Source organism: Oncorhynchus masou, chromosome 24 (genome assembly GCF_036934945.1).
Source record: "Oncorhynchus masou masou isolate Uvic2021 chromosome 24, UVic_Omas_1.1, whole genome shotgun sequence".
Taxonomy (NCBI): domain Eukaryota; kingdom Metazoa; phylum Chordata; class Actinopteri; order Salmoniformes; family Salmonidae; genus Oncorhynchus; species Oncorhynchus masou.
In genome coordinates, this window is record NC_088235.1 from 112,855,853 (window position 1) to 112,879,761 (window position 23,909).

At 43.9% G+C, this 23,909-nt stretch overlaps 2 protein-coding genes across 3 annotated transcripts in view; one reads left to right on the forward strand and one right to left on the reverse strand.

The window, feature by feature from the left end:
* Positions 1 to 19,685, forward strand: atg4b (autophagy related 4B, cysteine peptidase). 2 transcript variants are annotated; one of them, XM_064936183.1, is made up of 13 exons: positions 1 to 110; positions 1,342 to 1,443; positions 5,708 to 5,779; positions 5,892 to 5,990; positions 6,226 to 6,327; positions 6,736 to 6,808; positions 7,014 to 7,093; positions 13,524 to 13,726; positions 13,945 to 14,023; positions 16,971 to 17,116; positions 17,462 to 17,518; positions 18,559 to 18,655; positions 19,017 to 19,685. In XM_064936183.1, exons 1-13 carry the CDS (start codon positions 101 to 103, stop codon positions 19,088 to 19,090), a joined length of 1,194 nt encoding a protein of 397 aa, XP_064792255.1. In that variant the 5' UTR covers positions 1 to 100; the 3' UTR covers positions 19,091 to 19,685. The 2 variants fall into 2 exon arrangements, with proteins under 2 accessions (XP_064792255.1, XP_064792256.1); XM_064936184.1 differs by having other exon boundaries at positions 13,948 to 14,023.
* Positions 19,657 to 23,909, reverse strand: part of dtymk (deoxythymidylate kinase (thymidylate kinase)) — a 13,622-nt gene continuing 9,369 nt past the window's right edge. Inside the window, exons 4-5 of the mRNA XM_064936185.1 lie at positions 20,350 to 20,547; positions 19,657 to 19,986 (exon numbers count right to left, since the gene is read on the reverse strand). Of these exons, the coding sequence (XP_064792257.1) occupies positions 19,831 to 19,986; positions 20,350 to 20,547 (354 nt within the window). The 3' untranslated portion in view covers positions 19,657 to 19,830. The remainder of the gene's footprint in view (positions 19,987 to 20,349; positions 20,548 to 23,909) is intronic.

Sequence of the window (23,909 nt, forward strand, 5' to 3'; positions counted from 1 at the left end):
AAGGCGATTTCGGCAGTATTGAATTCTCATTGGTCGTATGATATTTTACACTGCTGGACGGGCCAACAACAACAACAAGATAGGGTGAAGAACTGCCAGGATGGATGCAGGTAGGAAAGATTTCTTAATTAAGGAAACAATGATTTAAAACTTTTGTGTTTTAGAGTCACTCTGAACAAAGGCACGGCATATTTAGCTATTCCATAATGGATTCCAATTTGTACATCAGTTTAGGTTAACATCTATTTTAAATGTGAATCAAAATAGTCTTAGCTTGTATGTTAGGCAGATACTGTTACTCGCTAACAGGCAGACAGGCTAAAAATCAGCAGATGTCAGTTTGGTAGATTATATAAAACATTTTGCTGGTGAACTAGCTAGCTAACCTAGCAATCATTATATTTTTGACTGAAAACGACGAAACTAAGGTGAAATAAACCCCATGTTTAGCTGCGGCTATGTTCTGTCCTTGACATCAGTGTAACGTTAGCATAATTGGGTCCCTGACTCCCAAGACAAATCATCTTTTGTCGTCTATACCCATGTAACATAACGTTATTGTCCAGTGTCACTAGAAAACTAACTAGCTACCTACCAACAACTGCTGAAAGGATGGTCACGTAGCTAGCAAGCCAAATCTGTATTTGCAATGTCATTCTCTGTCGCAATCCCATCTTTGGCTAGCTAGCCAGCAAGCTCAACTGTCAATCTGCATTGAGTATGTTTTGCAGTGCTTGGAAGCTAGCTATCTACTAGTCCTGTTACTGAAATAAATATACACTGAGTGTACAACATGCTCATTCTATGACATGCGAAAGCTATGATCCCTTATTGATGTCACTTGTTAAATCCACTTCAATCAGTGTACATGAAGGGGAGGAGACATGTTAAGGAAGGATTTTTAACCCTAGAAACAATTGAGATTGTGTATGTGTGCCATTCAGAGGGTGAATGGGCAAGACAAAAGATTTAAGAGCCTTCGAAAGGGGTATGGTAGTAGGTGCCAGGTTCACCGGTTTGTGTCAAGAACTGCAACGCTGCTGGGTTTTTCACGCTCAACAGTTTCCTGTGTGTATCAAGAATGGTCCACCACCCAAAGGACATTCAGCCAACTTGACACAACTGTGGGAAGCGTTGGAGTCAACATGGACCAGCATCCCTGTGGAACGCTTTCGACACCTTGTAGAGTCCATGTCCCGACAAATTGAGGCTGTTCTGAGGGCAAAAGGGAGTGGTGCAACTCAATATTAGGAATGTGTTCATTAATAATTCCTTGTTGAAGTGTGTGTGTGAGAGCCATGAAACAAGGTGTTCTGAATTAGATGTACTTATATATTTCAGCTACTCTCACATACGACACACTTGGCTTTGGAGAGTTTGACGATTTTCCAGAGACCTCAGAGCCAGTGTGGATCTTGGGGAAAGAATTCAATGCACTCACAGGTACTGATAGACATGGGATCATAAAACGGGTGTACTGTTGCCCCAGTATATGTGTGTTAGATATGTCGACGATGGTGACAGTAGACTGCCCCAGTATATGTGTGTTAGAGATGTCGACGATGGTGACAGTAGACTGCCCCAGTATATGTGTGTTAGAGATGTCGACGATGGTGACAGTAGACTGCCCCAGTATATGTGTGTTAGAGATGTCGACGATGGTGACAGTAGACTGCCCCAGTATATGTGTGTTAGAGATGTCGACGATGGTGACAGTAGACTGCCCCAGTATATGTGTGCTAGAGATGTCGACGATGGTGACAGTAGACTGCCCCAGTATATGTGTGTTAGAGATGTCGACGATGGTGACAGTAGACTGCCCCAGTATATGTGTGTTAGAGATGTCGACGATGGTGACAGTAGACTGCCCCAGTATATGTGTGTTAGAGATGTCGACGATGGTGACAGTAGACTGCCCCAGTATATGTGTGTTAGAGATGTCGACGATGGTGACAGTAGACTGCCCCAGTATATGTGTGTTAGAGATGTCGACGATGGTGACAGTAGACTGCCCCAGTATATGTGTGTTAGAGATGATCGACTGCCCCGATGGTGACAGTAGACTGCCCCAGTATATGTGTGTTAGAGATGTCGACGATGGTGACAGTAGACTGCCCCAGTATATGTGTGTTAGAGATGTCGACGATGGTGACAGTAGACTGCCCCAGTATATGTGTGTTAGAGATGTCGACGATGGTGACAGTAGACTGCCCCAGTATATGTGTGTTAGAGATGTCGACGATGGTGACAGTAGACTGCCCCAGTATATGTGTGTTAGAGATGTCGACGATGGTGACAGTAGACTGCCCCAGTATATGTGTGTTAGAGATGTCGACGATGGTGACAGTAGACTGCCCCAGTATATGTGTGTTAGAGATGTCGACGATGGTGACAGTAGACTGCCCCAGTATATGTGTGTTAGAGATGTCGACGATGGTGACAGTAGACTGCCCCAGTATATGTGTGTTAGAGATGTCGACGATGGTGACAGTAGACTGCCCCAGTATATGTGTGTTAGAGATGTCGACGATGGTGACAGTAGACTGCCCCAGTATATGTGTGTTAGAGATGTCGACGATGGTGACAGTAGACTGCCCCAGTATATGTGTGTTAGAGATGTCGACGATGGTGACAGTAGACTGCCCCAGTATATGTGTGTTAGAGATGTCGACGATGGTGACAGTAGACTGCCCCAGTATATGTGTGTTAGAGATGTCGACGATGGTGACAGTAGACTGCCCCAGTATATGTGTGTTAGAGATGTCGACGATGGTGACAGTAGACTGCCCCAGTATATGTGTGTTAGAGATGTCGACGATGGTGACAGTAGACTGCCCCAGTATATGTGTGTTAGAGATGTCGACGATGGTGACAGTAGACTGCCCCAGTATATGTGTGTTAGAGATGTCGACGATGGTGACAGTAGACTGCCCCAGTATAGAGATGTGTGTTAGAGATGTGTTAGAGACGATGGTGACAGTAGACTGCCCCAGTATATGTGTGTTAGAGATGTCGACGATGGTGACAGTAGACTGCCCCAGTATATGTGTGTTAGAGATGTCGACGATGGTGACAGTAGACTGCCCCAGTATATGTGTGTTAGAGATGTCGACGATGGTGACAGTAGACTGCCCCAGTATATGTGTGTTAGAGATGTCGACGATGGTGACAGTAGACTGCCCCAGTATATGTGTGTTAGAGATGTCGACGATGGTGACAGTAGACTGCCCCAGTATATGTGTGTTAGAGATGTCGACGATGGTGACAGTAGACTGCCCCAGTATATGTGTGTTAGAGATGTCGACGATGGTGACAGTAGACTGCCCCAGTATATGTGTGTTAGAGATGTCGACGATGGTGACAGTAGACTGCCCCAGTATATGTGTGTTAGAGATGTCGACGATGGTGACAGTAGACTGCCCCAGTATATGTGTGTTAGAGATGTCGACGATGGTGACAGTAGACTGCCCCAGTATATGTGTGTTAGAGATGTCGACGATGGTGACAGTAGACTGCCCCAGTATATGTGTGTTAGAGATGTCGACGATGGTGACAGTAGACTGCCCCAGTATATGTGTGTTAGAGATGTCGACGATGGTGACAGTAGACTGCCCCAGTATATGTGTGTTAGAGACGATGGTGACAGTAGACTGCCCCAGTATATGTGTGTTAGAGATGTGACGATGGTGACAGTAGACTGCCCCAGTATATGTGTGTTAGAGATGTCGACGATGGTGACAGTAGACTGCCCCAGTATATGTGTGTTAGAGATGTCGACGATGGTGACAGTAGACTGCCCCAGTATATGTGTGTTAGAGATGTCGACGATGGTGACAGTAGACTGCCCCAGTATATGTGTGTTAGAGATGTCGACGATGGTGACAGTAGACTGCCCCAGTATATGTGTGTTAGAGATGTCGACGATGGTGACAGTAGACTGCCCCAGTATATGTGTGTTAGAGATATCGACGATGGTGACAGTAGACTGCCCCAGTATATGTGTGTTAGAGATGTCGACGATGGTGACAGTAGACTGCCCCAGTATATGTGTGTTAGAGTTGTCGACGATGGTGACAGTAGACTGCCCCAGTATATGTGTGTTAGAGATGTCGACGATGGTGACAGTAGACTGCCCCAGTATATGTGTGTTAGAGATGTCGACGATGGTGACAGTAGACTGCCCCAGTATATGTGTGTTAGAGATGTCGACGATGGTGACAGTAGACTGCCCCAGTATATGTGTGTTAGAGATGTCGACGATGGTGACAGTAGACTGCCCCAGTATATGTGTGTTAGAGATGTCGACGATGGTGACAGTAGACTGCCCCAGTATATGTGTGTTAGAGATGTCGACGATGGTGACAGTAGACTGCCCCAGTATATGTGTGTTAGAGATGGTGACAGTAGACTGCCCCAGTATATGTGTGTTAGAGATGGTGACAGTAGACTGCCCCAGTATATGTGTGTTAGAGATGTCGACGATGGTGACAGTAGACTGTATATAAAGACCTACTGTAAGCAGCAGACTGTATATAAAGACCTACTGTAAGCAGACTGTATATAAAGATCTACTGTAAGCAGCAGACTGTATATAAAGACCTACTGTAAGCAGCAGACTGTATATAAAGACCTACTGTAAGCAGCAGACTGTATATAAAGGCCTACTGTAAGCAGCAGACTGTATATAAAGACCTACTGTAAGCAGCAGACTGTATATAAAGGCCTACTGTAAGCAGAAGACTGTATATAAAGACCTACTGTAAGCAGCAGACTGTATATAAAGACCTACTGTAAGCAGACTGTATATAAAGACCTACTGTAAGCAGACTGTATATAAAGACCTACTGTAAGCGGCAGACTGTATATAAAGACCTACTGTAAGCAGCAGACTGTATATAAAGGCCTACTGTAAGCAGACTGTATATAAAGGCCTACTGTAAGCAGCAGACTGTATATAAAGGCCTACTGTAAGCGGCAGACTGTACGTAAAGACCTACTGTAAGCAGCAGACTGTATATAAAGACCTACTGTAAGCAGACTGTATATAAAGACCTACTGTAAGCAGACTGTATATAAAGACCTACTGTAAGCGGCAGACTGTATATAAAGGCCTACTGTAAGCGGCAGACTGTATGTAAAGACCTACTGTAAGCAGCAGACTGTATATAAAGACCTACTGTAAGCAGACTGTATATAAAGACCTACTGTAAGCAGACTGTATATAAAGACCTACTGTAAGCGGCAGACTGTATATAAAGACCTACTGTAAGCAGACTGTATATAAAGGCCTACTGTAAGCAGCAGACTGTATATAAAGACCTACTGTAAGCAGACTGTATATAAAGACCTACTGTAAGCGGCAGACTGTATATAAAGACCTACTGTAAGCAGACTGTATATAAAGACCTACTGTAAGCAGCAGACAGTATATAAAGACCTACTGTAAGCGGCAGACTGTATGTAAAGACCTACTGTAAGCGGCAGACTGTATGTAAAGACCTACCGTAAGGGGCGGCAGGGTAGCCTAGTGGTTGGAGCGTTGGACTAGTAACCGGTACAAATCTGTCGTTCTGCCCCCTGAACAGGCAGTTAACCCACTGTTCCTAGGCCGTCATTGAAAATAAGAATTTGTTCTTAACTGACCTGCCTGGTTAAATAAAGGTAAAATAAAAAATAAAAAGCTAACTCATTGTCTTTGCTTATCCAGAAAAGGAAAACATTCTTTCACATGTCACTTCACGACTATGGTTCACCTACAGAAAAAACTTCCCGCCCATTGGTGAGTAGCCTAAAACGACTGTAGCAGGCCACAGAATAAACCAAGGTAATTCTTGATTGTATACGCCAATACGATTAGCCTATCAGGTGCAGATTGTTTCAATGTGTTCCAGGAGGGACAGGGCCTACGTCCGACACAGGCTGGGGCTGCATGCTGCGATGTGGACAGATGATCCTAGGCGAGGCCCTGGTCCGCAGGCATCTAGGCCGAGGTATGAATGACCGCTTTTCTAATCTTGTAACCGTAATCTGTTCCCTGAAGCATACAGCTCGTTTTATTGTGTGTACCCTTCAACATTTAACTTCTGTTAGTCAAGTTATCAAATGTACTTCACCAAATAATCTGCGGCGCTGTTGTGATACAAATCTCTTGTTGCACGTGTACTATGTGTGTTCTGTACAAAGGGGTTTCAACCAGCCATTGATAATGGTGTGTTTGTTAAGCAGACTGGAGATGGGCGAGGAGCCAGTCTCAGAGAGAAGACTACATCTGTATCCTCAACGCCTTCCTTGACAAGAAAGACGGCTACTATTCTTTACATCAAATCGGTGAATACTGACTTGTAAATCTTGTACGACGATGAACGTCTTGAGACAGTCGTACTTTATATTCCGAAAGGAATGAGTGGTATTTCTGACACCAGTAGCATTATACTATATTTACTATGATGACATCAGTGGCATAACGACATTTATCTTTATTAGGATAAAACATCTGTGTACTACAGCCCAGATGACATCTTTATTAGGATAAAACATCTGTGTACTACAGCCCAGATGACATCATTATTAGGATAAAACATCTGTGTACTGCCGTCTGATGTCATCATTATTAGGATAAACCATCTGTGTACTGCAGTCTGATGACATCATTATTAGGATAAAACATCTGTGTACTGCAGCCCAGATGACATCATTATTAGGAAGGCACTAACATCAGTTGTCTGTGTACTGCAGCCCAGATGGGAGTCGGGGAGGGGAAGTCTGTAGGTCAGTGGTACGGACCGAACACAGTGGCACAGGTACTGAAGTAAGTACAGTCTCCAGTCTAGATGATGACTGCACTAGCCTGGTCCCAGATCTCTGTGTGCTCTTGCCAATATCCATTGCTGTCATTGTCAAGCCAGACATTGGCATTAGCACAAACAGACTGGCACTCAGGCTATGTCTACACAGTGTGTGATACAGATGATGACTGCTACACTGTGTTGAATATCACCGGTCTTGCCCCTCAGGAAACTAGCTGTGTTTGACTCGTGGAGTCGCCTGGCTGTACACGTTGCTATGGACAACACTGTGGTGATCGAAGAGATCAGTGAGTAGTGAACACAGTCACGGTACTACAGGATTAACACAGTGCCTCATTAATCTATAGAACATGCATGATTAAAGAGGAGGGGCTATCAACTGTTAGTCCCATTCATACATGGTTAAAGAGGAGGGGCTATCAACTGTTAGTCCCACTCATACATGGTTAAAGAGGGGCCATCAACTGTTAGTCCCACTCATACATGGTTAAAGAGGAGGGGCTATCAACTGTTAGTCCCACTCATACATGGTTAAAGAGGGGCCATCAACTGTTAGTCCCACTCATACATGGTTAAAGAGGAGGGGGGCCATCAACTGTTAGTCCCACTCATACATGGTTAAAGAGGAGGGGCTATCAACTGTTAGTCCCACTCATACATGGTTAAAGAGGAGGGGCTATCAACTGTTAGTCCCACTCATACATGATTAAAGAGGAGGGGCTATCAACTGTTAGTCCCACTCATACATGGTTAAAGAGGAGGGGCTATCAACTGTTAGTCCCACTCATACATGGTTAAAGAGGAGGGGCTATCAACTGTTAGTCCCACTCATACATGATTAAAGAGGAGGGGCTATCAACTGTTAGTCCCACTCATACATGGTTAAAGAGGAGGGGCTATCAACTGTTAGTCCCACTCATACATGGTTAAAGAGGAGGGGCTATCAACTGTTATTCCCACTCATACATGGTTAAAGAGGAGGGGCTATCAACTGTTAGTCCTACTCATACATGGTTAAAGAGGAGGGGCTATCAACTGTTAGTCCCACTCATACATGGTTAAAGAGGAGGGGCTATCAACTGTTATTCCCACTCATACATGGTTAAAGAGGAGGGGCTATCAACTGTTAGTCCCACTCATACATGGTTAAAGAGGAGGGGCTATCAACTGTTAGTCCAACTCATACATGGTTAAAGAGGAGGGGCTATCAACTGTTAGTCCTACTCATACATGGTTAAAGAGGGGCCATCAACTGTTAGTCCTACTCATACATGGTTAAAGAGGAGGGGCTATCAACTGTTAGTCCCACTCATACATGGTTAAAGAGGAGGGGGGCCATCAACTGTTAGTCCCACTCATACATGGTTAAAGAGGAGGGGCTATCAACTGTTAGTCCCACTCATACATGATTAAAGAGGAGGGGCTATCAACTGTTAGTCCCACTCATACATGGTTAAAGAGGAGGGGCTATCAACTGTTAGCCCTACTCATACATGGTTAAAGAGGGGCCATCAACTGTTAGTTCTACTCATACATGGTTAAAGAGGGGGGGAATCAACTGTTAGTCCCACTCATACATGGTTAAAGAGGAGGGGCTATCAACTGTTAGTCCTACTCATACATGGTTAAAGAGGGGCCATCAACTGTTAGTCCTACTCATACATAGTTAAAGAGGGGCCATCAACTGTTAGTCCCACTCATACATGGTTAAAGAGGAGGGGCTATCAACTGTTAGTCCCACTCATACATGGTTAAAGAGGGGCCATCAACTGTTAGTCCCACTCATACATGGTTAAAGAGGAGGGGGGCCATCAACTGTTAGTCCCACTCATACATGGTTAAAGAGGAGGGGCTATCAACTGTTAGTCCCACTCATACATGGTTAAAGAGGAGGGGCTATCAACTGTTAGTCCCACTCATACATGATTAAAGAGGAGGGGCTATCAACTGTTAGTCCCACTCATACATGGTTAAAGAGGAGGGGCTATCAACTGTTAGTCCCACTCATACATGGTTAAAGAGGAGGGGCTATCAACTGTTAGTCCCACTCATACATGATTAAAGAGGAGGGGCTATCAACTGTTAGTCCCACTCATACATGGTTAAAGAGGAGGGGCTATCAACTGTTAGTCCCACTCATACATGGTTAAAGAGGAGGGGCTATCAACTGTTATTCCCACTCATACATGGTTAAAGAGGAGGGGCTATCAACTGTTAGTCCTACTCATACATGGTTAAAGAGGAGGGGCTATCAACTGTTAGTCCCACTCATACATGGTTAAAGAGGAGGGGCTATCAACTGTTATTCCCACTCATACATGGTTAAAGAGGAGGGGCTATCAACTGTTAGTCCCACTCATACATGGTTAAAGAGGAGGGGCTATCAACTGTTAGTCCCACGCATACATGGTTAAAGAGGAGGGGCTATCAACTGTTAGTCCCACTCATACATGGTTAAAGAGGAGGGGCTATCAACTGTTAGTCCCACTCATACATGATTAAAGAGGAGGGGCTATCAACTGTTAGTCCCACTCATACATGGTTAAAGAGGGGCCATCAACTGTTAGTCCTACTCATACATGGTTAAAGAGGGGCCATCAACTGTTAGTCCCACTCATACATGATTAAAGAGGAGGGGCTATCAACTGTTAGCCCTACTCATACATGGTTAAAGAGGGGCCATCAACTGTTAGTTCTACTCATACATGGTTAAAGAGGGGGGGGGGAATCAACTGTTAGTCCCACTCATACATGGTTAAAGAGGAGGGGCTATCAACTGTTAGTCCTACTCATACATGGTTAAAGAGGGGCCATCAACTGTTAGTCCTACTCATACATAGTTAAAGAGGGGCCATCAACTGTTAGTCCCACTCATACATGGTTAAAGAGGAGGGGCTATCAACTGTTAGTCCCACTCATACATGGTTAAAGAGGGGCCATCAACTGTTAGTCCCACTCATACATGGTTAAAGAGGAGGGGGGCCATCAACTGTTAGTCCCACTCATACATGGTTAAAGAGGAGGGGCTATCAACTGTTAGTCCCACTCATACATGGTTAAAGAGGAGGGGCTATCAACTGTTAGTCCCACTCATACATGATTAAAGAGGAGGGGCTATCAACTGTTAGTCCCACTCATACATGGTTAAAGAGGAGGGGCTATCAACTGTTAGTCCCACTCATACATGGTTAAAGAGGAGGGGCTATCAACTGTTAGTCCCACTCATACATGATTAAAGAGGAGGGGCTATCAACTGTTAGTCCCACGCATACATGGTTAAAGAGGAGGGGCTATCAACTGTTAGTCCCACTCATACATGGTTAAAGAGGAGGGGCTATCAACTGTTAGTCCCACTCATACATGATTAAAGAGGAGGGGCTATCAACTGTTAGTCCCACTCATACATGGTTAAAGAGGGGCCATCAACTGTTAGTCCTACTCATACATGGTTAAAGAGGGGCCATCAACTGTTAGTCCCACTCATACATGATTAAAGAGGAGGGGCTATCAACTGTTAGCCCTACTCATACATGGTTAAAGAGGGGCCATCAACTGTTAGTTCTACTCATACATGGTTAAAGAGGGGGGAATCAACTGTTAGTCCCACTCATACATGGTTAAAGAGGAGGGGCTATCAACTGTTAGTCCTACTCATACATGGTTAAAGAGGGGCCATCAACTGTTAGTCCTACTCATACATAGTTAAAGAGGGGCCATCAACTGTTAGTCCTACTCATACATGGTTAAAGAGGAGGGGGGCCATCAACTGTTAGTCCTACTCATACATAGTTAAAGAGGGGCCATCAACTGTTAGTCCCACTCATACATAGTTAAAGAGGGGCCATCAACTGTTAGTCCCACTCATACATAGTTAAAGAGGGGCCATCAACTGTTAGTCCCACTCATACATAGTTAAAGAGGGGCCATCAACTGTTAGTCCCACTCATACATAGTTAAAGAGGGGCCATCAACTGTTAGTCCTACTCATACATAGTTAAAGAGGGGCCATCAACTGTTAGTCCCACTCATACATAGTTAAAGAGGGGCCATCAACTGTTAGTGCTACTCATACATGGTTAAAGAGGGGCTATCAACTGTTAGTCCTACTCATACATGGTTAAAGAGGAGGGGGGCCATCAACTGTTAGTGCTACTCATACATGGTTAAAGAGGGGCTATCAACTGTTAGTCCTATTCATACATGGTTAAAGAGGAGGGGGGGCATCAACTGTTAGTCCTACTCATACATGGTTAAAGAGGAGGGGGGCCATCAACTGTTAGTCCTACTCATACATGGTTAAAGAGGAGGGGGGCCATCAACTGTTAGTCCTACTCATACATGGTTAAAGAAGAGGGGCCATCAACTGTTAGTCCTACTCATACATGGTTAAAGAGGGGGGGCTATCAACTGTTAGTCCCACTCATACATGGTTAAAGAGGAGGGGGGCCATCAACTGTTAGTCCTACTCATACATGGTTAAAGAGGAGGGGGGGCATCAACTGTTAGTCCCACTCATACATGGTTAAAGAGGAGGGGGGCCATCAACTGTTAGTCCCACTCATACATGGTTAAAGAGGGGCTATCAACTGTTAGTCCTACTCATACATGGTTAAAGAGGAGGGGGGCCATCAACTGTTAGTGCTACTCATACATGGTTAAAGAGGGGCTATCAACTGTTAGTCCTACTCATACATGGTTAAAGAGGAGGGGGGCCATCAACTGTTAGTCCCACTCATACATGGTTAAAGAAGAGGGGCCATCAACTGTTAGTCCTACTCATACATGGTTAAAGAGGGGGGCTATCAACTGTTAGTCCCACTCATACATGGTTAAAGAGGAGGGGGGCCATCAACTGTTAGTCCTACTCATACATGGTTAAAGAGGAGGGGGGGCATCAACTGTTAGTCCCACTCATACATGGTTAAAGAGGGGGGTGGCTATCAACTGTTAGTCCCACTCATACATGGTTAAAGAGGAGGGGGGCCATCAACTGTTAGTCCCACTCATACATGGTTAAAGAGGGGCCATCAACTGTTAGTCCCACTCATACATGGTTAAAGAGGAGGGGCCATCAACTGTTAGTCCCACTCATACATGGTTAAAGAGGAGGGGCTATCAACTGTTAGTCCCACTCATACATGGTTAAAGAGGGGCCATCAACTGTTAGTCCTACTCATACATGGTTAAAGAGGGGCTATCAACTGTTAGTCCTACTCATACATGGTTAAAGAGGGGCTATCAACTGTTAGTCCCACTCATACATGGTTAAAGAGGGGCTATCAACTGTTAGTCCCACTCATACATGGTTAAAGAGGGGCCATCAACTGTTAGTCCTACTCATACATGGTTAAAGAGGGGGGGCTATCAACTGTTAGTCCCACTCATACATGGTTAAAGAGGGGCCATCAACTGTTAGTCCCACTCATGTTAGCTTGATGAGTGAGCTCGACTCTAATTCAAGCTGACCTCCTGTCCTGTTCCCCAGAGTGGTTGTGTATGTATAGATGTGCCCACGGACTTGGGAAAGTATTCGATCTCTTGACTTTTTCCCCGTTTTGTTTTGCGTTACAGTCTTATTCTAAAATTGATTGAATATATATTTTTTCCCTCATCAATCAACACACAATACCCCATAATGGTAAAGCGAAAACAGGTTTTTAGAAATTTTAGCAAATGTATATATAAAATAAAAAAAACGGTGACCAACAACCCGATGGTCACTCTGACAGATCTCTAGTTCCTCTGTGGAGATGGTTGTCCTTGTTCGAGGTTCTCCCATCTCTGTAGCCCTCCACCAATCAGGCCTTTATGGTAGAGTGGCCAGACGGAAGCCACTCCTCAGTAAAAGGCACATGACAGCCCACTTGGAGTTTGCAAAAAGGCACCTAAAGGACTCTGACCATGAGAAACAAGATTCTCTGGTTTGATGAAACCAAGATTGAACTTTTTGGCCTGAATGTCAAGTGTCACGTCTGGAGGAAACCTGTTATCATCACTTTGGTGAAGCATGGTGGTGGCAGGATCCTGCTATGGGGATGTTTTTCAGCGATAGGGACTGGGAGACTAGTCAGGATCGAGGCAAAGATGAACGGAGCAAAGTACAGAAAGATCCTTGATGAAAACCTGCTATAAAGCGCTCAGAACCTCAGACAAGGGCGAAGGTTCAAGTTCCAGCAGGACAACGACCCTAAGCGCACAGCCAAGACAATGCAGGAGTGGCTTCGGGACAAGTTTCTGAATGTCCTTGAGTGGCCCAGCCAGAGCCCGGATCCCGATCTAACATCTCTGGAGACCTGAAAATAGCTGTGTAGCGATGCTCACCATCTAAACTGACAGAGCTTGAGAGGATCTGCAGAGAAGAATGGGAGAATCTCCCTAAATACAGGTGTGACAAGCTTGTAGCGTCATACCCAAGAACACTCAAGGCTGTAATCGCTGCCAAAGGTGCTTCAACAAAGTACGGAGTAAAGGGTCTGAATACTTATGAAAATGTGATATTTCAGTTTTATTTTATATAAATTAGCCGGGGGAAGAAAAAAAAACTGTGTTTTTGCTTTTTCATTGAGGTATTGTGTGTAGATTGATGAGGGGGAAAAGAAAATATTTAATATTTTATTTCGAATAAGGCTGTAATGTAACAAAATGTGGAAAAAGTCAAGGGGTCTGAATACTTTCCCGAAGGCACTGTTTGCTATGTAACGTTGCTGTTCTCCCCAGAGCGGTTGTGTATGCCCTGGCTGGACTATGGTGGAGCAGCGTGTGTGGATCTCCAGGGGGGGGTGTCAGAGCGTAACGGCTGCCTGGAGGGGGCCTGCGCCCTGGCTGAGGAGGAGACAGCTCTCTGGAACCCCCTACTCCTCCTCATTCCTCTCAGGCTGGGCCTGAGCGATATCAACGAGGCCTACATCGAGACCCTGAAGGTGGGACTGAGAGAAAGAGCTTGGTCCCAGATCTGTTTGTTTGTGCTGTCTTACCAACTCCTACGGTTGTTGTCGTGCCGTTAGAGATGGCTATATAACACAAACGTATCTGGGGCCAGGCTAATAATCACCAACAAATCTAAAGTGTAGTGACCTTTTTTTATGTGTATACAGCCAGGTCAAATTCTGTCCCCTCTTTCTGTGTCTCTTGTTCACAGCAGTGCTTCCAGCTGCCCCAGTCCCTGGGTGTCATCGGAGGGAAACCCAACAGTGCCCATTACTTCATAGGCTATGTTGGTATGTCCTCTACACTAACATTACCTCATAGGCTATGTTGGTATGTCCTCTACACTAACATTACCTCATAGGCTATGTTGGTATGTCCTCTACACTAACATTACCTCATAGGCTATGTTGGTATGTCCTCTACACTAACATTACCTCATAGGCTATGTTGGTATGTCCTCTACACTAACATTACCTCATAGGCTATGTTGGTATGTCCTCTACACTAACATTACCTCATAGGCTATGTTGGTATGTCCTCTACACTAACATTACCTCATAGGCTATGTTGGTATGTCCTCTACACTAACATTACCTCATAGGCTATGTTGGTATGTCCTCTACACTAACATTACCTCATAGGCTATGTTGGTATGTTCTGTACACTAACATTACCTCATAGGCTATGTTGGTATGTCCTCTACACTAACATTACCTCATAGGCTATGGTGGTATGTCCTCTACACTAACATTACCTCATAGGCTATGGTGGTATGTCCTCTACACTAACATTACCTCATAGGCTATGTTGGTATGTCCTCTACACTAACATTACCTCATAGGCTATGTTGGTATGTCCTCTACACTAACATTACCTCATAGGCTATGTTGGTATGTCCTCTACACTAACATTACCTCATAGGCTATGTTGGTATGTCCTCTACACTAACATTACCTCATAGGCTATGTTGGTATGTCCTCTACACTAACATTACCTCATAGGCTATGTTGGTATGTCCTCTACACTAACATTACCTCATAGGCTATGTTGGTATGTCCTCTACACTAACATTACCTCATAGGCTATGTTGGTATGTCCTCTACACTAACATTACCTCATAGGCTATGTTGGTATGTCCTCTACACTAACATTACCTCATAGGCTATGTTGGTATGTCCTCTACACTAACATTACCTCATAGGCTATGTTGGTATGTCCTCTACACTAACATTACCTCATAGGCTATGTTGGTATGTCCTCTACACTAACATTACCTCATAGGCTATGTTGGTATGTCCTCTACACTAACATTACCTCATAGGCTATGTTGGTATGTCCTCTACACTAACATTACCTCATAGGCTATGTTGGTATGTCCTCTACACTAACATTACCTCATAGGCTATGTTGGTATGTCCTCTACACTAACATTACCTCATAGGCTATGTTGGTATGTCCTCTACACTAACATTACCTCATAGGCTATGTTGGTATGTCCTCTACACTAACATTACCTCATAGGCTATGTTGGTATGTCCTCTACACTAACATTACCTCATAGGCTATGTTGGTATGTCCTCTACACTAACATTACCTCATAGGCTATGTTGGTATGTCCTCTACACTAACATTACCTCATAGGCTATGTTGGTATGTCCTCTACACTAACATTACCTCATAGGCTATGTTGGTATGTCCTCTACACTAACATTACCTCATAGGCTATGTTGGTATGTTCTGTACACTAACATTACCTCATAGGCTATGTTGGTATGTTCTGTACACTAACATTACCTCATAGGCTATGTTGGTATGTCCTCTACACTAACATTACCTCATAGGCTATGTTGGTATGTCCTCTACACTAACATTACCTCATAGGCTATGTTGGTATGTCCTCTACACTAACATTACCTCATAGGCTATGTTGGTATGTCCTCTACACTAACATTACCTCATAGGCTATGTTGGTATGTCCTCTACACTAACATTACCTCATAGGCTATGTTGGTATGTCCTCTACACTAACATTACCTCATAGGCTATGTTGGTATGTCCTCTACACTAACATTACCTCATAGGCTATGTTGGTATGTTCTCTACACTAACATTACCTCATAGGCTATGTTGGTATGTCCTCTACACTAACCTTACCTCATAGGCTATGTTGGTATGTTCTCTACACTAACATTACCTCATAGGCTATGTTGGTATGTTCTCTACACTAACATTACCTCATAGGCTATGTTGGTATGTTCTGTACACTAACATTACCTCATAGGCTATGTTGGTATGTCCTCTACACTAACATTACCTCATAGGCTATGTTGGTATGTCCTCTACACTCTAGTTATTTATATCCAGTCTGTGGTCTCCTCTAGTTATTTATGTCCAGTCTATGGTCTCCTCTAGTTATTTATATCCAGTCTATGGTCTCCTCTAGTTATTTATATCCAGTCTGTGGTCTCCTCTAGTTATTTATGTCCAGTCTGTGGTCTCATCTAGTTATTTATGTCCAGTCTGTGGTCTCATCTAGTTATTTATGTCCAGTCTATGGTCTCCTCTAGTTATTTATATCCAGTCTGGTTTCTAGTTATTTATATCCAGTCTGGTCTCCTCTAGTTATTTATATCCAGTCTGTGGTCTCCTCTAGTTATTTATATCCAGTCTGGTCTCCTCTAGTTATTTATATCCAGTCTATGGTCTGTAGTTATTTATGTCCAGTCTATGGTCTCCTCTAGTTATTTATATCCAGTCTGTGGTCTCCTCTAGTTATTTATATCCAGTCTGTAGTCTCATCTAGTTATTTATATCCAGTCTATGGTTTCCTCTAGTAATTTATATCCAGTCTGTGGTCTCCTCTTGTTATTTATGTCCAGTCTATAGTCTCATCTAGTTATTTATATCCAGTCTGTAGTCTCATCTAGTTATTTATATCCAGTCTGTAGTCTCATCTAGTTATTTATATCCAGTCTATGGTTTCCTCTAGTTATTTATATCCAGTCTGTGGTCTCCTCTTGTTATTTATATCCAGTCTGTGGTCTCCTCTAGTTATTTATATCCAGTCTATGGTCTGTAGTTATTTATGTCCAGTTTATGGTCTCCTCTAGTTAAAATAGATACTTTATACTATTGCGACCCTCTGCTCACTAGGAGCTAAAAGTCAAGCTTCAATGGCTCTGTTGCATGGTCTCGTTCTGCTAAGTAGAGCTTGTTGTCCTGCATCTGGCCCCCCAGGAGAAGAGCTGATCTACCTGGACCCCCACACCACCCAGCCTGCGGTAGAGCCCTGTGAGGACGGCCAGGTCCCCGACGACACTTACCACTGTCAGCATCCGCCGTGCCGCATGCTCATCTGTGAAATAGACCCCTCCGTCGCAGTGGTAAGAGAACCAGACACTTAGGGCTATGAGGTCAAAGGTAGAGCAATACTTCCGCTTGCTTACACTTTTCCCAAGCAGCAGGTATATCTTAAAGATAGCATTTAACTAAATATTGTTTTGACCATTATTTGAAGTGAATTGACTAAACGTTGCCTCTCTACGTTGTGGTGAGGCGTGATTTCAGTTCTCGACATTAGTGTTTTATTTCGCTGAGCACTATTTGAAGTGAATTGACTAAACGTTGCCTCTCTACGTTGTGGTGAGGCGTGATTTCAGTTCTAGACATTAGTGTTTCGTTTTGCTGACACACTAAATCAGATGTTTGTCCTTTTTTTCTGACCCCAGGGTTTCTTCTGCAGAACGGAGGACGACTTTGATGACTGGTGTATGCGCTTCCGTAAGGTACTGTACGATGTTTCATCAAAGGGATACAAATATAGGAGGTTATCAATTCACCTCGGCACTAAACCTCTTTTCAGAACCGTTAGGGGTGTCAGTTGTCCCCGCTGAAAATAAACAATAGTTATTTTAACCTGAAATGGGTCAACCTGGTTTAATAACTGTTACTTCATCGTGGCAGTGGTTTTGTGGTGGTTCAGTGAGTTACGTCCTGCGAGCATCGACTCCTCGCAATTCTCCCAGGGTGAACTAATCATTATTTTTCTGCCCTGTCTTTCTTCCGTTGTCTTGCAATTCTCCCAGGATGAACTAATCATTATTTTTCTGCCCTGTCTTTCTTCCATTGTCTCGCAATTCTCCCAGGGTGAACTAATCATTATTTTTCTGCCCTGTCTTTCTTCCGTTGTCTCGCAATTCTCCCAGGGTGAACTAATCATTATTTTTCTACCCTGTCTTCAGTTGTCTCGCAATTCTCCCAGGGTGAACTAATCATTATTTTTCTACCCTGTCTTCAGTTGTCTCGCAATTCTCCCAGGGTGAACTAATCATTATTTTTCTGCCCTGTCTTTCTTCAGTTGTCTCGCAATTCTCCCAGGGTGAACTAATCATTATTTTTCTGCCCTGTCTTTCTTCAGTTGTCTCGCAATTCTCCCAGGGTAAACTAATCATTATTTTTCTGCTCTGTCTTTCTTCAGTTGTCTCGCAATTCTCCCAGGGTGAACTAATCATTATTTTTCTGCCCTGTCTTTCTTCCGTTGTCTCGCAATTCTCCCAGGGTGAACTAATCATTATTTTTCTACCCTGTCTTCAGTTGTCTCGCAATTCTCCCAGGGTGAACTAATCATTATTTTTCTGCCCTGTCTTTCTTCAGTTGTCTCGCAATTCTCCCAGGGTGAACTAATCATTATTTTTCTGCCCTGTCTTCAGTTGTCTCGCAATTCTCCCAGGGTGAACTAAACATTATTTTTCTGCCCTGTCTTCAGTTGTCTCGCAATTCTCCCAGGGTGAACTAATCATTATTTTTCTGCCCTGTCTTTCTTCAGTTGTCCCACACTAGAGCAGGCCTGCCCATGTTTGAACTGATAGACTGTCAACCATCCCACTTCGCCTGTTCTGTAGATGTACTCAACCTCAACCCTGGTAAACATCAAAACACTTGACCTACACTCTCTTGACCTGTACGGGGGGGGGGGGGGAGGAGGGGGTCGAGGAAGGGATATTGTGATTTAGTTCTCTTTACAGATTGAGGATGGGATTCAGTCAGAGGTGCGTGTTCAACAAGCGCCTTTTAAAGGCAATTATCCCTGCCGACGTCAGGTCAAGTGTGAATGACCTTTAAATGCCAAGCGCTGTGTGCTCATCTACAACACGCCTTTGATCGAATCCTCGCCTAAATCTGGGTAGGACAATGAAGTGATTTAATGTGTTGTCTGAGGTGATTCATTTCTCTTTACAGACGTTGTGATACTGTCGATCAATCTATTATTTCTCCCCCTCCTAGATTTCTCAGACTCTGATAGGCTGGAGCGGTTCTTTGATTCTGAGGATGAGGAGTTTGAAATTCTGTCCCTGTGATGATCGAATACAGTCATATGTCCCGGCAGAACCCCAACGATTCTGCTCTGTATCAGAAGGGAAGCCATAGGGGACAGGAGATAACATCACTAGCCAGCCTGGCAACGATGGCGTAGTGATGTGTCAACGCAGTTGTCTTCTGAACAGCCACATGACTGCCCTGTGTCCAATGAGGAGACTCCTTGCTAGGGTAGTGGGAGCTTTCAGGACGTCTCCATTAAGTCTTAACACTTAAAAAGGAAATATTTCTAGTGATACGGTGCGTTGACCCCGCCCCCTCCCCATTAAAATCTGAGTTTCCATAACACAGTTGACTAGTGTTTAATCCATAACGGTTTACCACTATGCTTAGGTCACTGATATCTGAAGTCTCTGTATTAACGGATGAACACCACCATTTGGTTGAGTGAAATTCGCAGATCCAAATAGATTCTCTTGTTCATTCAGAGTATCGTTGTCATGTTAAATCTCTCTGTACCAAAACACTGGCTCATTGATTTTCCTCAATTCACGAAGATGAATGATGAACAGACCATTTGAAATGTTAATAAGGACAAATTAAGAAATAAATTTACAGCTTGGACATTTATTTAAATTTACTTGTTTGTGTGTTTTTTGTTGTTGTGAAATAATGATTTGAAAGAGTTGACTATACCCACTTAAATATTGTAAGATACAGTTCGCAGTTTCATATTCAAGTCTTTTACCCCCTCTGACTTCTCCTTGTGTACTAGGCACTGTTAGGAGGAATCTAACAGAGGATAAATTGGGTCTCCTCGTCCGGGCTCCTTCCACAGCTCCCCGATTGGCTCATTCTCTGCTGCATTGATGGCATCAACACTGTGGTTCTTAATGTCAGCGTGCACATCTTCAATATTCCTGGCTGCATCAATCACCTAGGAGATGACAACAATATCTTGGGTGAATTTCCCATTGAAGACCACAATGTAACATCGTGTTTGGACAAACCACATTCTACCAGTGTGCACTTGCACACTCCCATTAATAGGGGCGGCAGGGTAGCCTAGTGGTTAGAGCGTTGGACTAGTAACCGGAAGGTTGCAAGTTCAAACCCCTGAGCTGACAAGATACAAATCTGTTATTCTGCCTCTGAACAGGCAGTTAACCCACTGTTCCTAGGCCGTCATTGAAAATAAGAATTTGTTCTTAACTGACCTGCCTGGTTAAATAAAGGTAAAAATATATACAAATGTAAAAAAATGATGGGGAGTGTGAAGAATCAGGACACAGCCTCTTACCTGCCACTTGACAGAGGGGTCCTTCATCAGAAGTTCAAACTTCTGCTGAACGGCCTTCTGGAAGACGGTGGTCTCATATCTCTCTGTCCCAAACTGACCCCGCTGGGCGGCCTCAGACGGGCTGAGCTGCAGGAACATCACAAGGTCTGGCTTGGGCAGCCCCATGTCAGGATTCATACACCAGTCCAGACTGAAACCCTGCTCGGCAGACAAACATGAACTTGCTCGTTATGGCATAGGACCTACTGGCTTGTTAGTAGGTCAGAGTGAATGGACTGTCTTTCCATCGGCCCTACGCAGTGGTGCCTGGTGAATCTGGTGTCCTGTTTTCCTATAGAGTTTTCAGATTCAGACAAAAAAAGACAAAAGTCCACAACATTGGTTAAACTGTCTACTCAGCAAACTAGATGCAGTCTATCACAGGAGACTATTTTTCAGGTAGGTCTGGGATAAATAAAAAACATTTCTATATTTTTTGGAGAGTGTAGTTGCTCTTTAATTCAATTGAGCAAAACAAAATGTCCTCCCCATTGACACAGCTCAGCATTAAATCGTTTTGTCAGGTAAGCTAACATTAAGGTCAACATTTAATTGGAAAAGTTTGTTTGTTAAAGCCTTTATTCATCCAAACAGTGAATGGTGACTAGATTGAGCATCGCAAATAGCCAAATAACCAAGACTAAGAAACAAACTTTTTCAATACCTGGTTTGCATACAGATAGCTGATGTTCTGAAAGAGCTGTAAAATCTGGACCCCTACAAATCAGTGGGGCTAGACAATCTGGACCCTCTCTTTCGAAAATTATCCGCCGCAATTGTTGCAACCCCTATTACTAGCCTGTTCAACCTCTCTTTCGTATCGTCTGAGATCGCTGAAGAATGGAAAGCTGCCGCGGTCATCTCCCCTCTTCAAAGGGGGAGACACTCATGACCCAAACGGTTTCAGACCTATATCTATCCTACCCTGTCTTTCTAAGGTCTTCTAAAGCCAAGTTAACAAACAGGTCACCGACCATTTTGAATCCCACCGTACCTTCTCCGCTATGCAATCTGGTTTTCGAGTTGGTCATGGGTGCACCTCAGCCACGCTCAAGGTCCTAAAACGACATCATAACCGCCATCGATAAAAGACATTCATGTGCAGCCGTCTTCATCGACCTGGCCAAGGCTTTCGACTCTGTCAATCACCACATTCTTATGGGCAGACAACAGCCTTGGTTTCTCAAATGATTGCCTTGCCTGGTTCACTAACTACTTCTCAGAGTTCAGTGTGTCAAATCAGATGGCCTGTTGTCCGGACCTCTGGCAGCCTTTATGGGGGGGGGCCACAGGGTTCAATTCTCAGGCCGATTATTTCCTCTGTATACATCAATGATGTCACTCTTGCTGCTGGTGAGTCTCTGATCCACCTCTACGCAGATGACACCATTCTGTACACATCTGGCCCTTCTTTGGACATTGTGTTAACTAACCTCCAGATGAGCTTCACTGCTCATTCCGTGGCCTCCAACTGCTCTCAAATGCGAGTAAAACTAAATGCATGCTCTTCAATCGATCGCTGCCTTCACCTGCCCGCCAGTCTAGCATCACTACTCTCGACGGTTCTGACTTAGAATATGTGGACAGACTGGTTAGACTGTAAACTCTCCTTCCAGACTCACATTAAGCATCTCCATTACAAAATTATAATCTAGAATCGGCTTCCTATTTCGCAACAAAGCCTCCTTCACTCATGGTGCCAAACATACCCTCATAAAACTGACTATCCTACCAATCCTCGATAATTAACAAAATAGCCTCCAACACTCTACTCAGCAAACTCGATGCAGTCTATCACAATGCCATCCGTTTTGTCACCAAAGCCCCATACACGACCCACCACTGCGACCTGTGTGCTCTCGTTGGTTGGCCCTTGCTTCATATGCGTCACCAAACCCACTGGCTACAGGTCATCTATAAGTCTTTGCTGGGTTAAGCCCCGCCTTATCTCAGCTCACTGGTCACCATAGCAACACCCACCCGTAGCACGCGCTCCAGCAGGTATATCTCACTGGTCATCCCCAAATCCAATTCCTACTTGGCCGCCTTTCCTTTCAGTTCTCTGCTGCCAATGGCTGGAACGAATTGCAAAAATCAATGAAGCTGGAGACTCTTATCTCCCTCACGAACTTTAAGCATCAGCTGTCAGAGCAGCTCACAGATCATTGCATCTGCACACAGCCCACACAACTACCTCATCCCCATATTGTTTTTGTTTTTTTGCTCCTTTGCACCCCAGTATCTCAACTTGCACATTCATCTTCTGCACATCTACCATTCCAGGGTTTAATTGCTATATTGTAATTACTTTGCCACTATGGCCTATTTATTGCCTTTACCTCTCTTATCCTACCTCATTTGCACACACTGTATATAGATTTACTGTTTCATCAGTAATAAAACTCAATTTCGCCACTATGGCCCATTTATTGCCGTACCTCCCTAGTCTTACAACATTAACTGTATATACACTTTCAATATTGTGTTTTCGACTGTACATTTGTTTATTCCATGTGTATATCTGTGTTGTTTGTGTCGCACTGCTTTGCTTTACCTTGGCCAGGTCGCAGTTGTAAATGAGAACTTGTTCTCAACTGGCCTACCTGGTTAAATAAAGGTGAAATAAAAAGTAGGATATGTAAACATGAGTAAAGTGGCGTTATTTAAAGTGACTAGTGATACCTTTTATTAAGTCAGTTTATTTAAGTGGCCAGAGATTTGAGTCTGTTTGTTGGCAGCAGCCTCTCCGTGTTAGTGTTGGCCGTTTAACAGTCCACCATCCAGAGGACATCCCAGATGGCCTTGAGATAGAAGCTGTTTTTCAGTCTCTCGGTCCCGGCTTTGATGCACCTGTACTGGCCTCGCCTTCTGGATGGTAAATGGGGTGAACAGGCATTCTACTTACTTTTACACGCTTAGCATTAACAAATATTGCGTTTTTAAGACCCTATCAGCATTCCATACGATATGGTCCATTTTACTCGAACATCTATGCCACAAGCATTTGAGAAACTCAATTCCTGTTGCTGTTTTGTAGCAAAGCGCCTAGAATTTGTTGTTGTTTTTGTGAGTTCCTTATTTAAATATTTGGTCGCTATTTGGTGATGACATGCGGAAGAGGGGCTCTCATTTTGCTCGAAGGAGTGGACAAGGCAGGAAAAACAACACAATGTAACAAGCTAGTCCAAGCACTGCAGGATAGCGGGCGGCCAACTGAAATGATGAAATTTCCGGGTAAATTAACTTTATCCGTGGCTGCTAATTCATCAAAATGAAATGTATTTTTCTCATAATTGTGTTGTTTGAATCCGCTTTGATTGCAAATTTACCTAGACCAAAATATATGGGATTATACAAACTAATTTAGCCTTGCCCGCTTCCCCCGGCTGGGTGGAGTTTGGTCCACATGGCGATGCAAAATTAATTCGTCTTTGACTACATCCTCTTCCTGTATTACTCTTGTTTTGTACAGAAAGAACTACAAAGATCGGCCAGCTGATCAACTCCTATCTGGAGAACGA

What these genes read in the sequence shown, in the direction of transcription:
- atg4b (XM_064936183.1), top strand. An exon ending in CTATTCTTTACATCAAATCG is followed by an intron (nt 6,328 to 6,735) that starts GTGAATACTGAC and finishes TGTGTACTGCAG; the next exon opens with CCCAGATGGGAGTCGGGGAG. An exon ending in TAGACCCCTCCGTCGCAGTG is followed by an intron (nt 17,117 to 17,461) that starts GTAAGAGAACCA and finishes TTCTGACCCCAG; the next exon opens with GGTTTCTTCTGCAGAACGGA.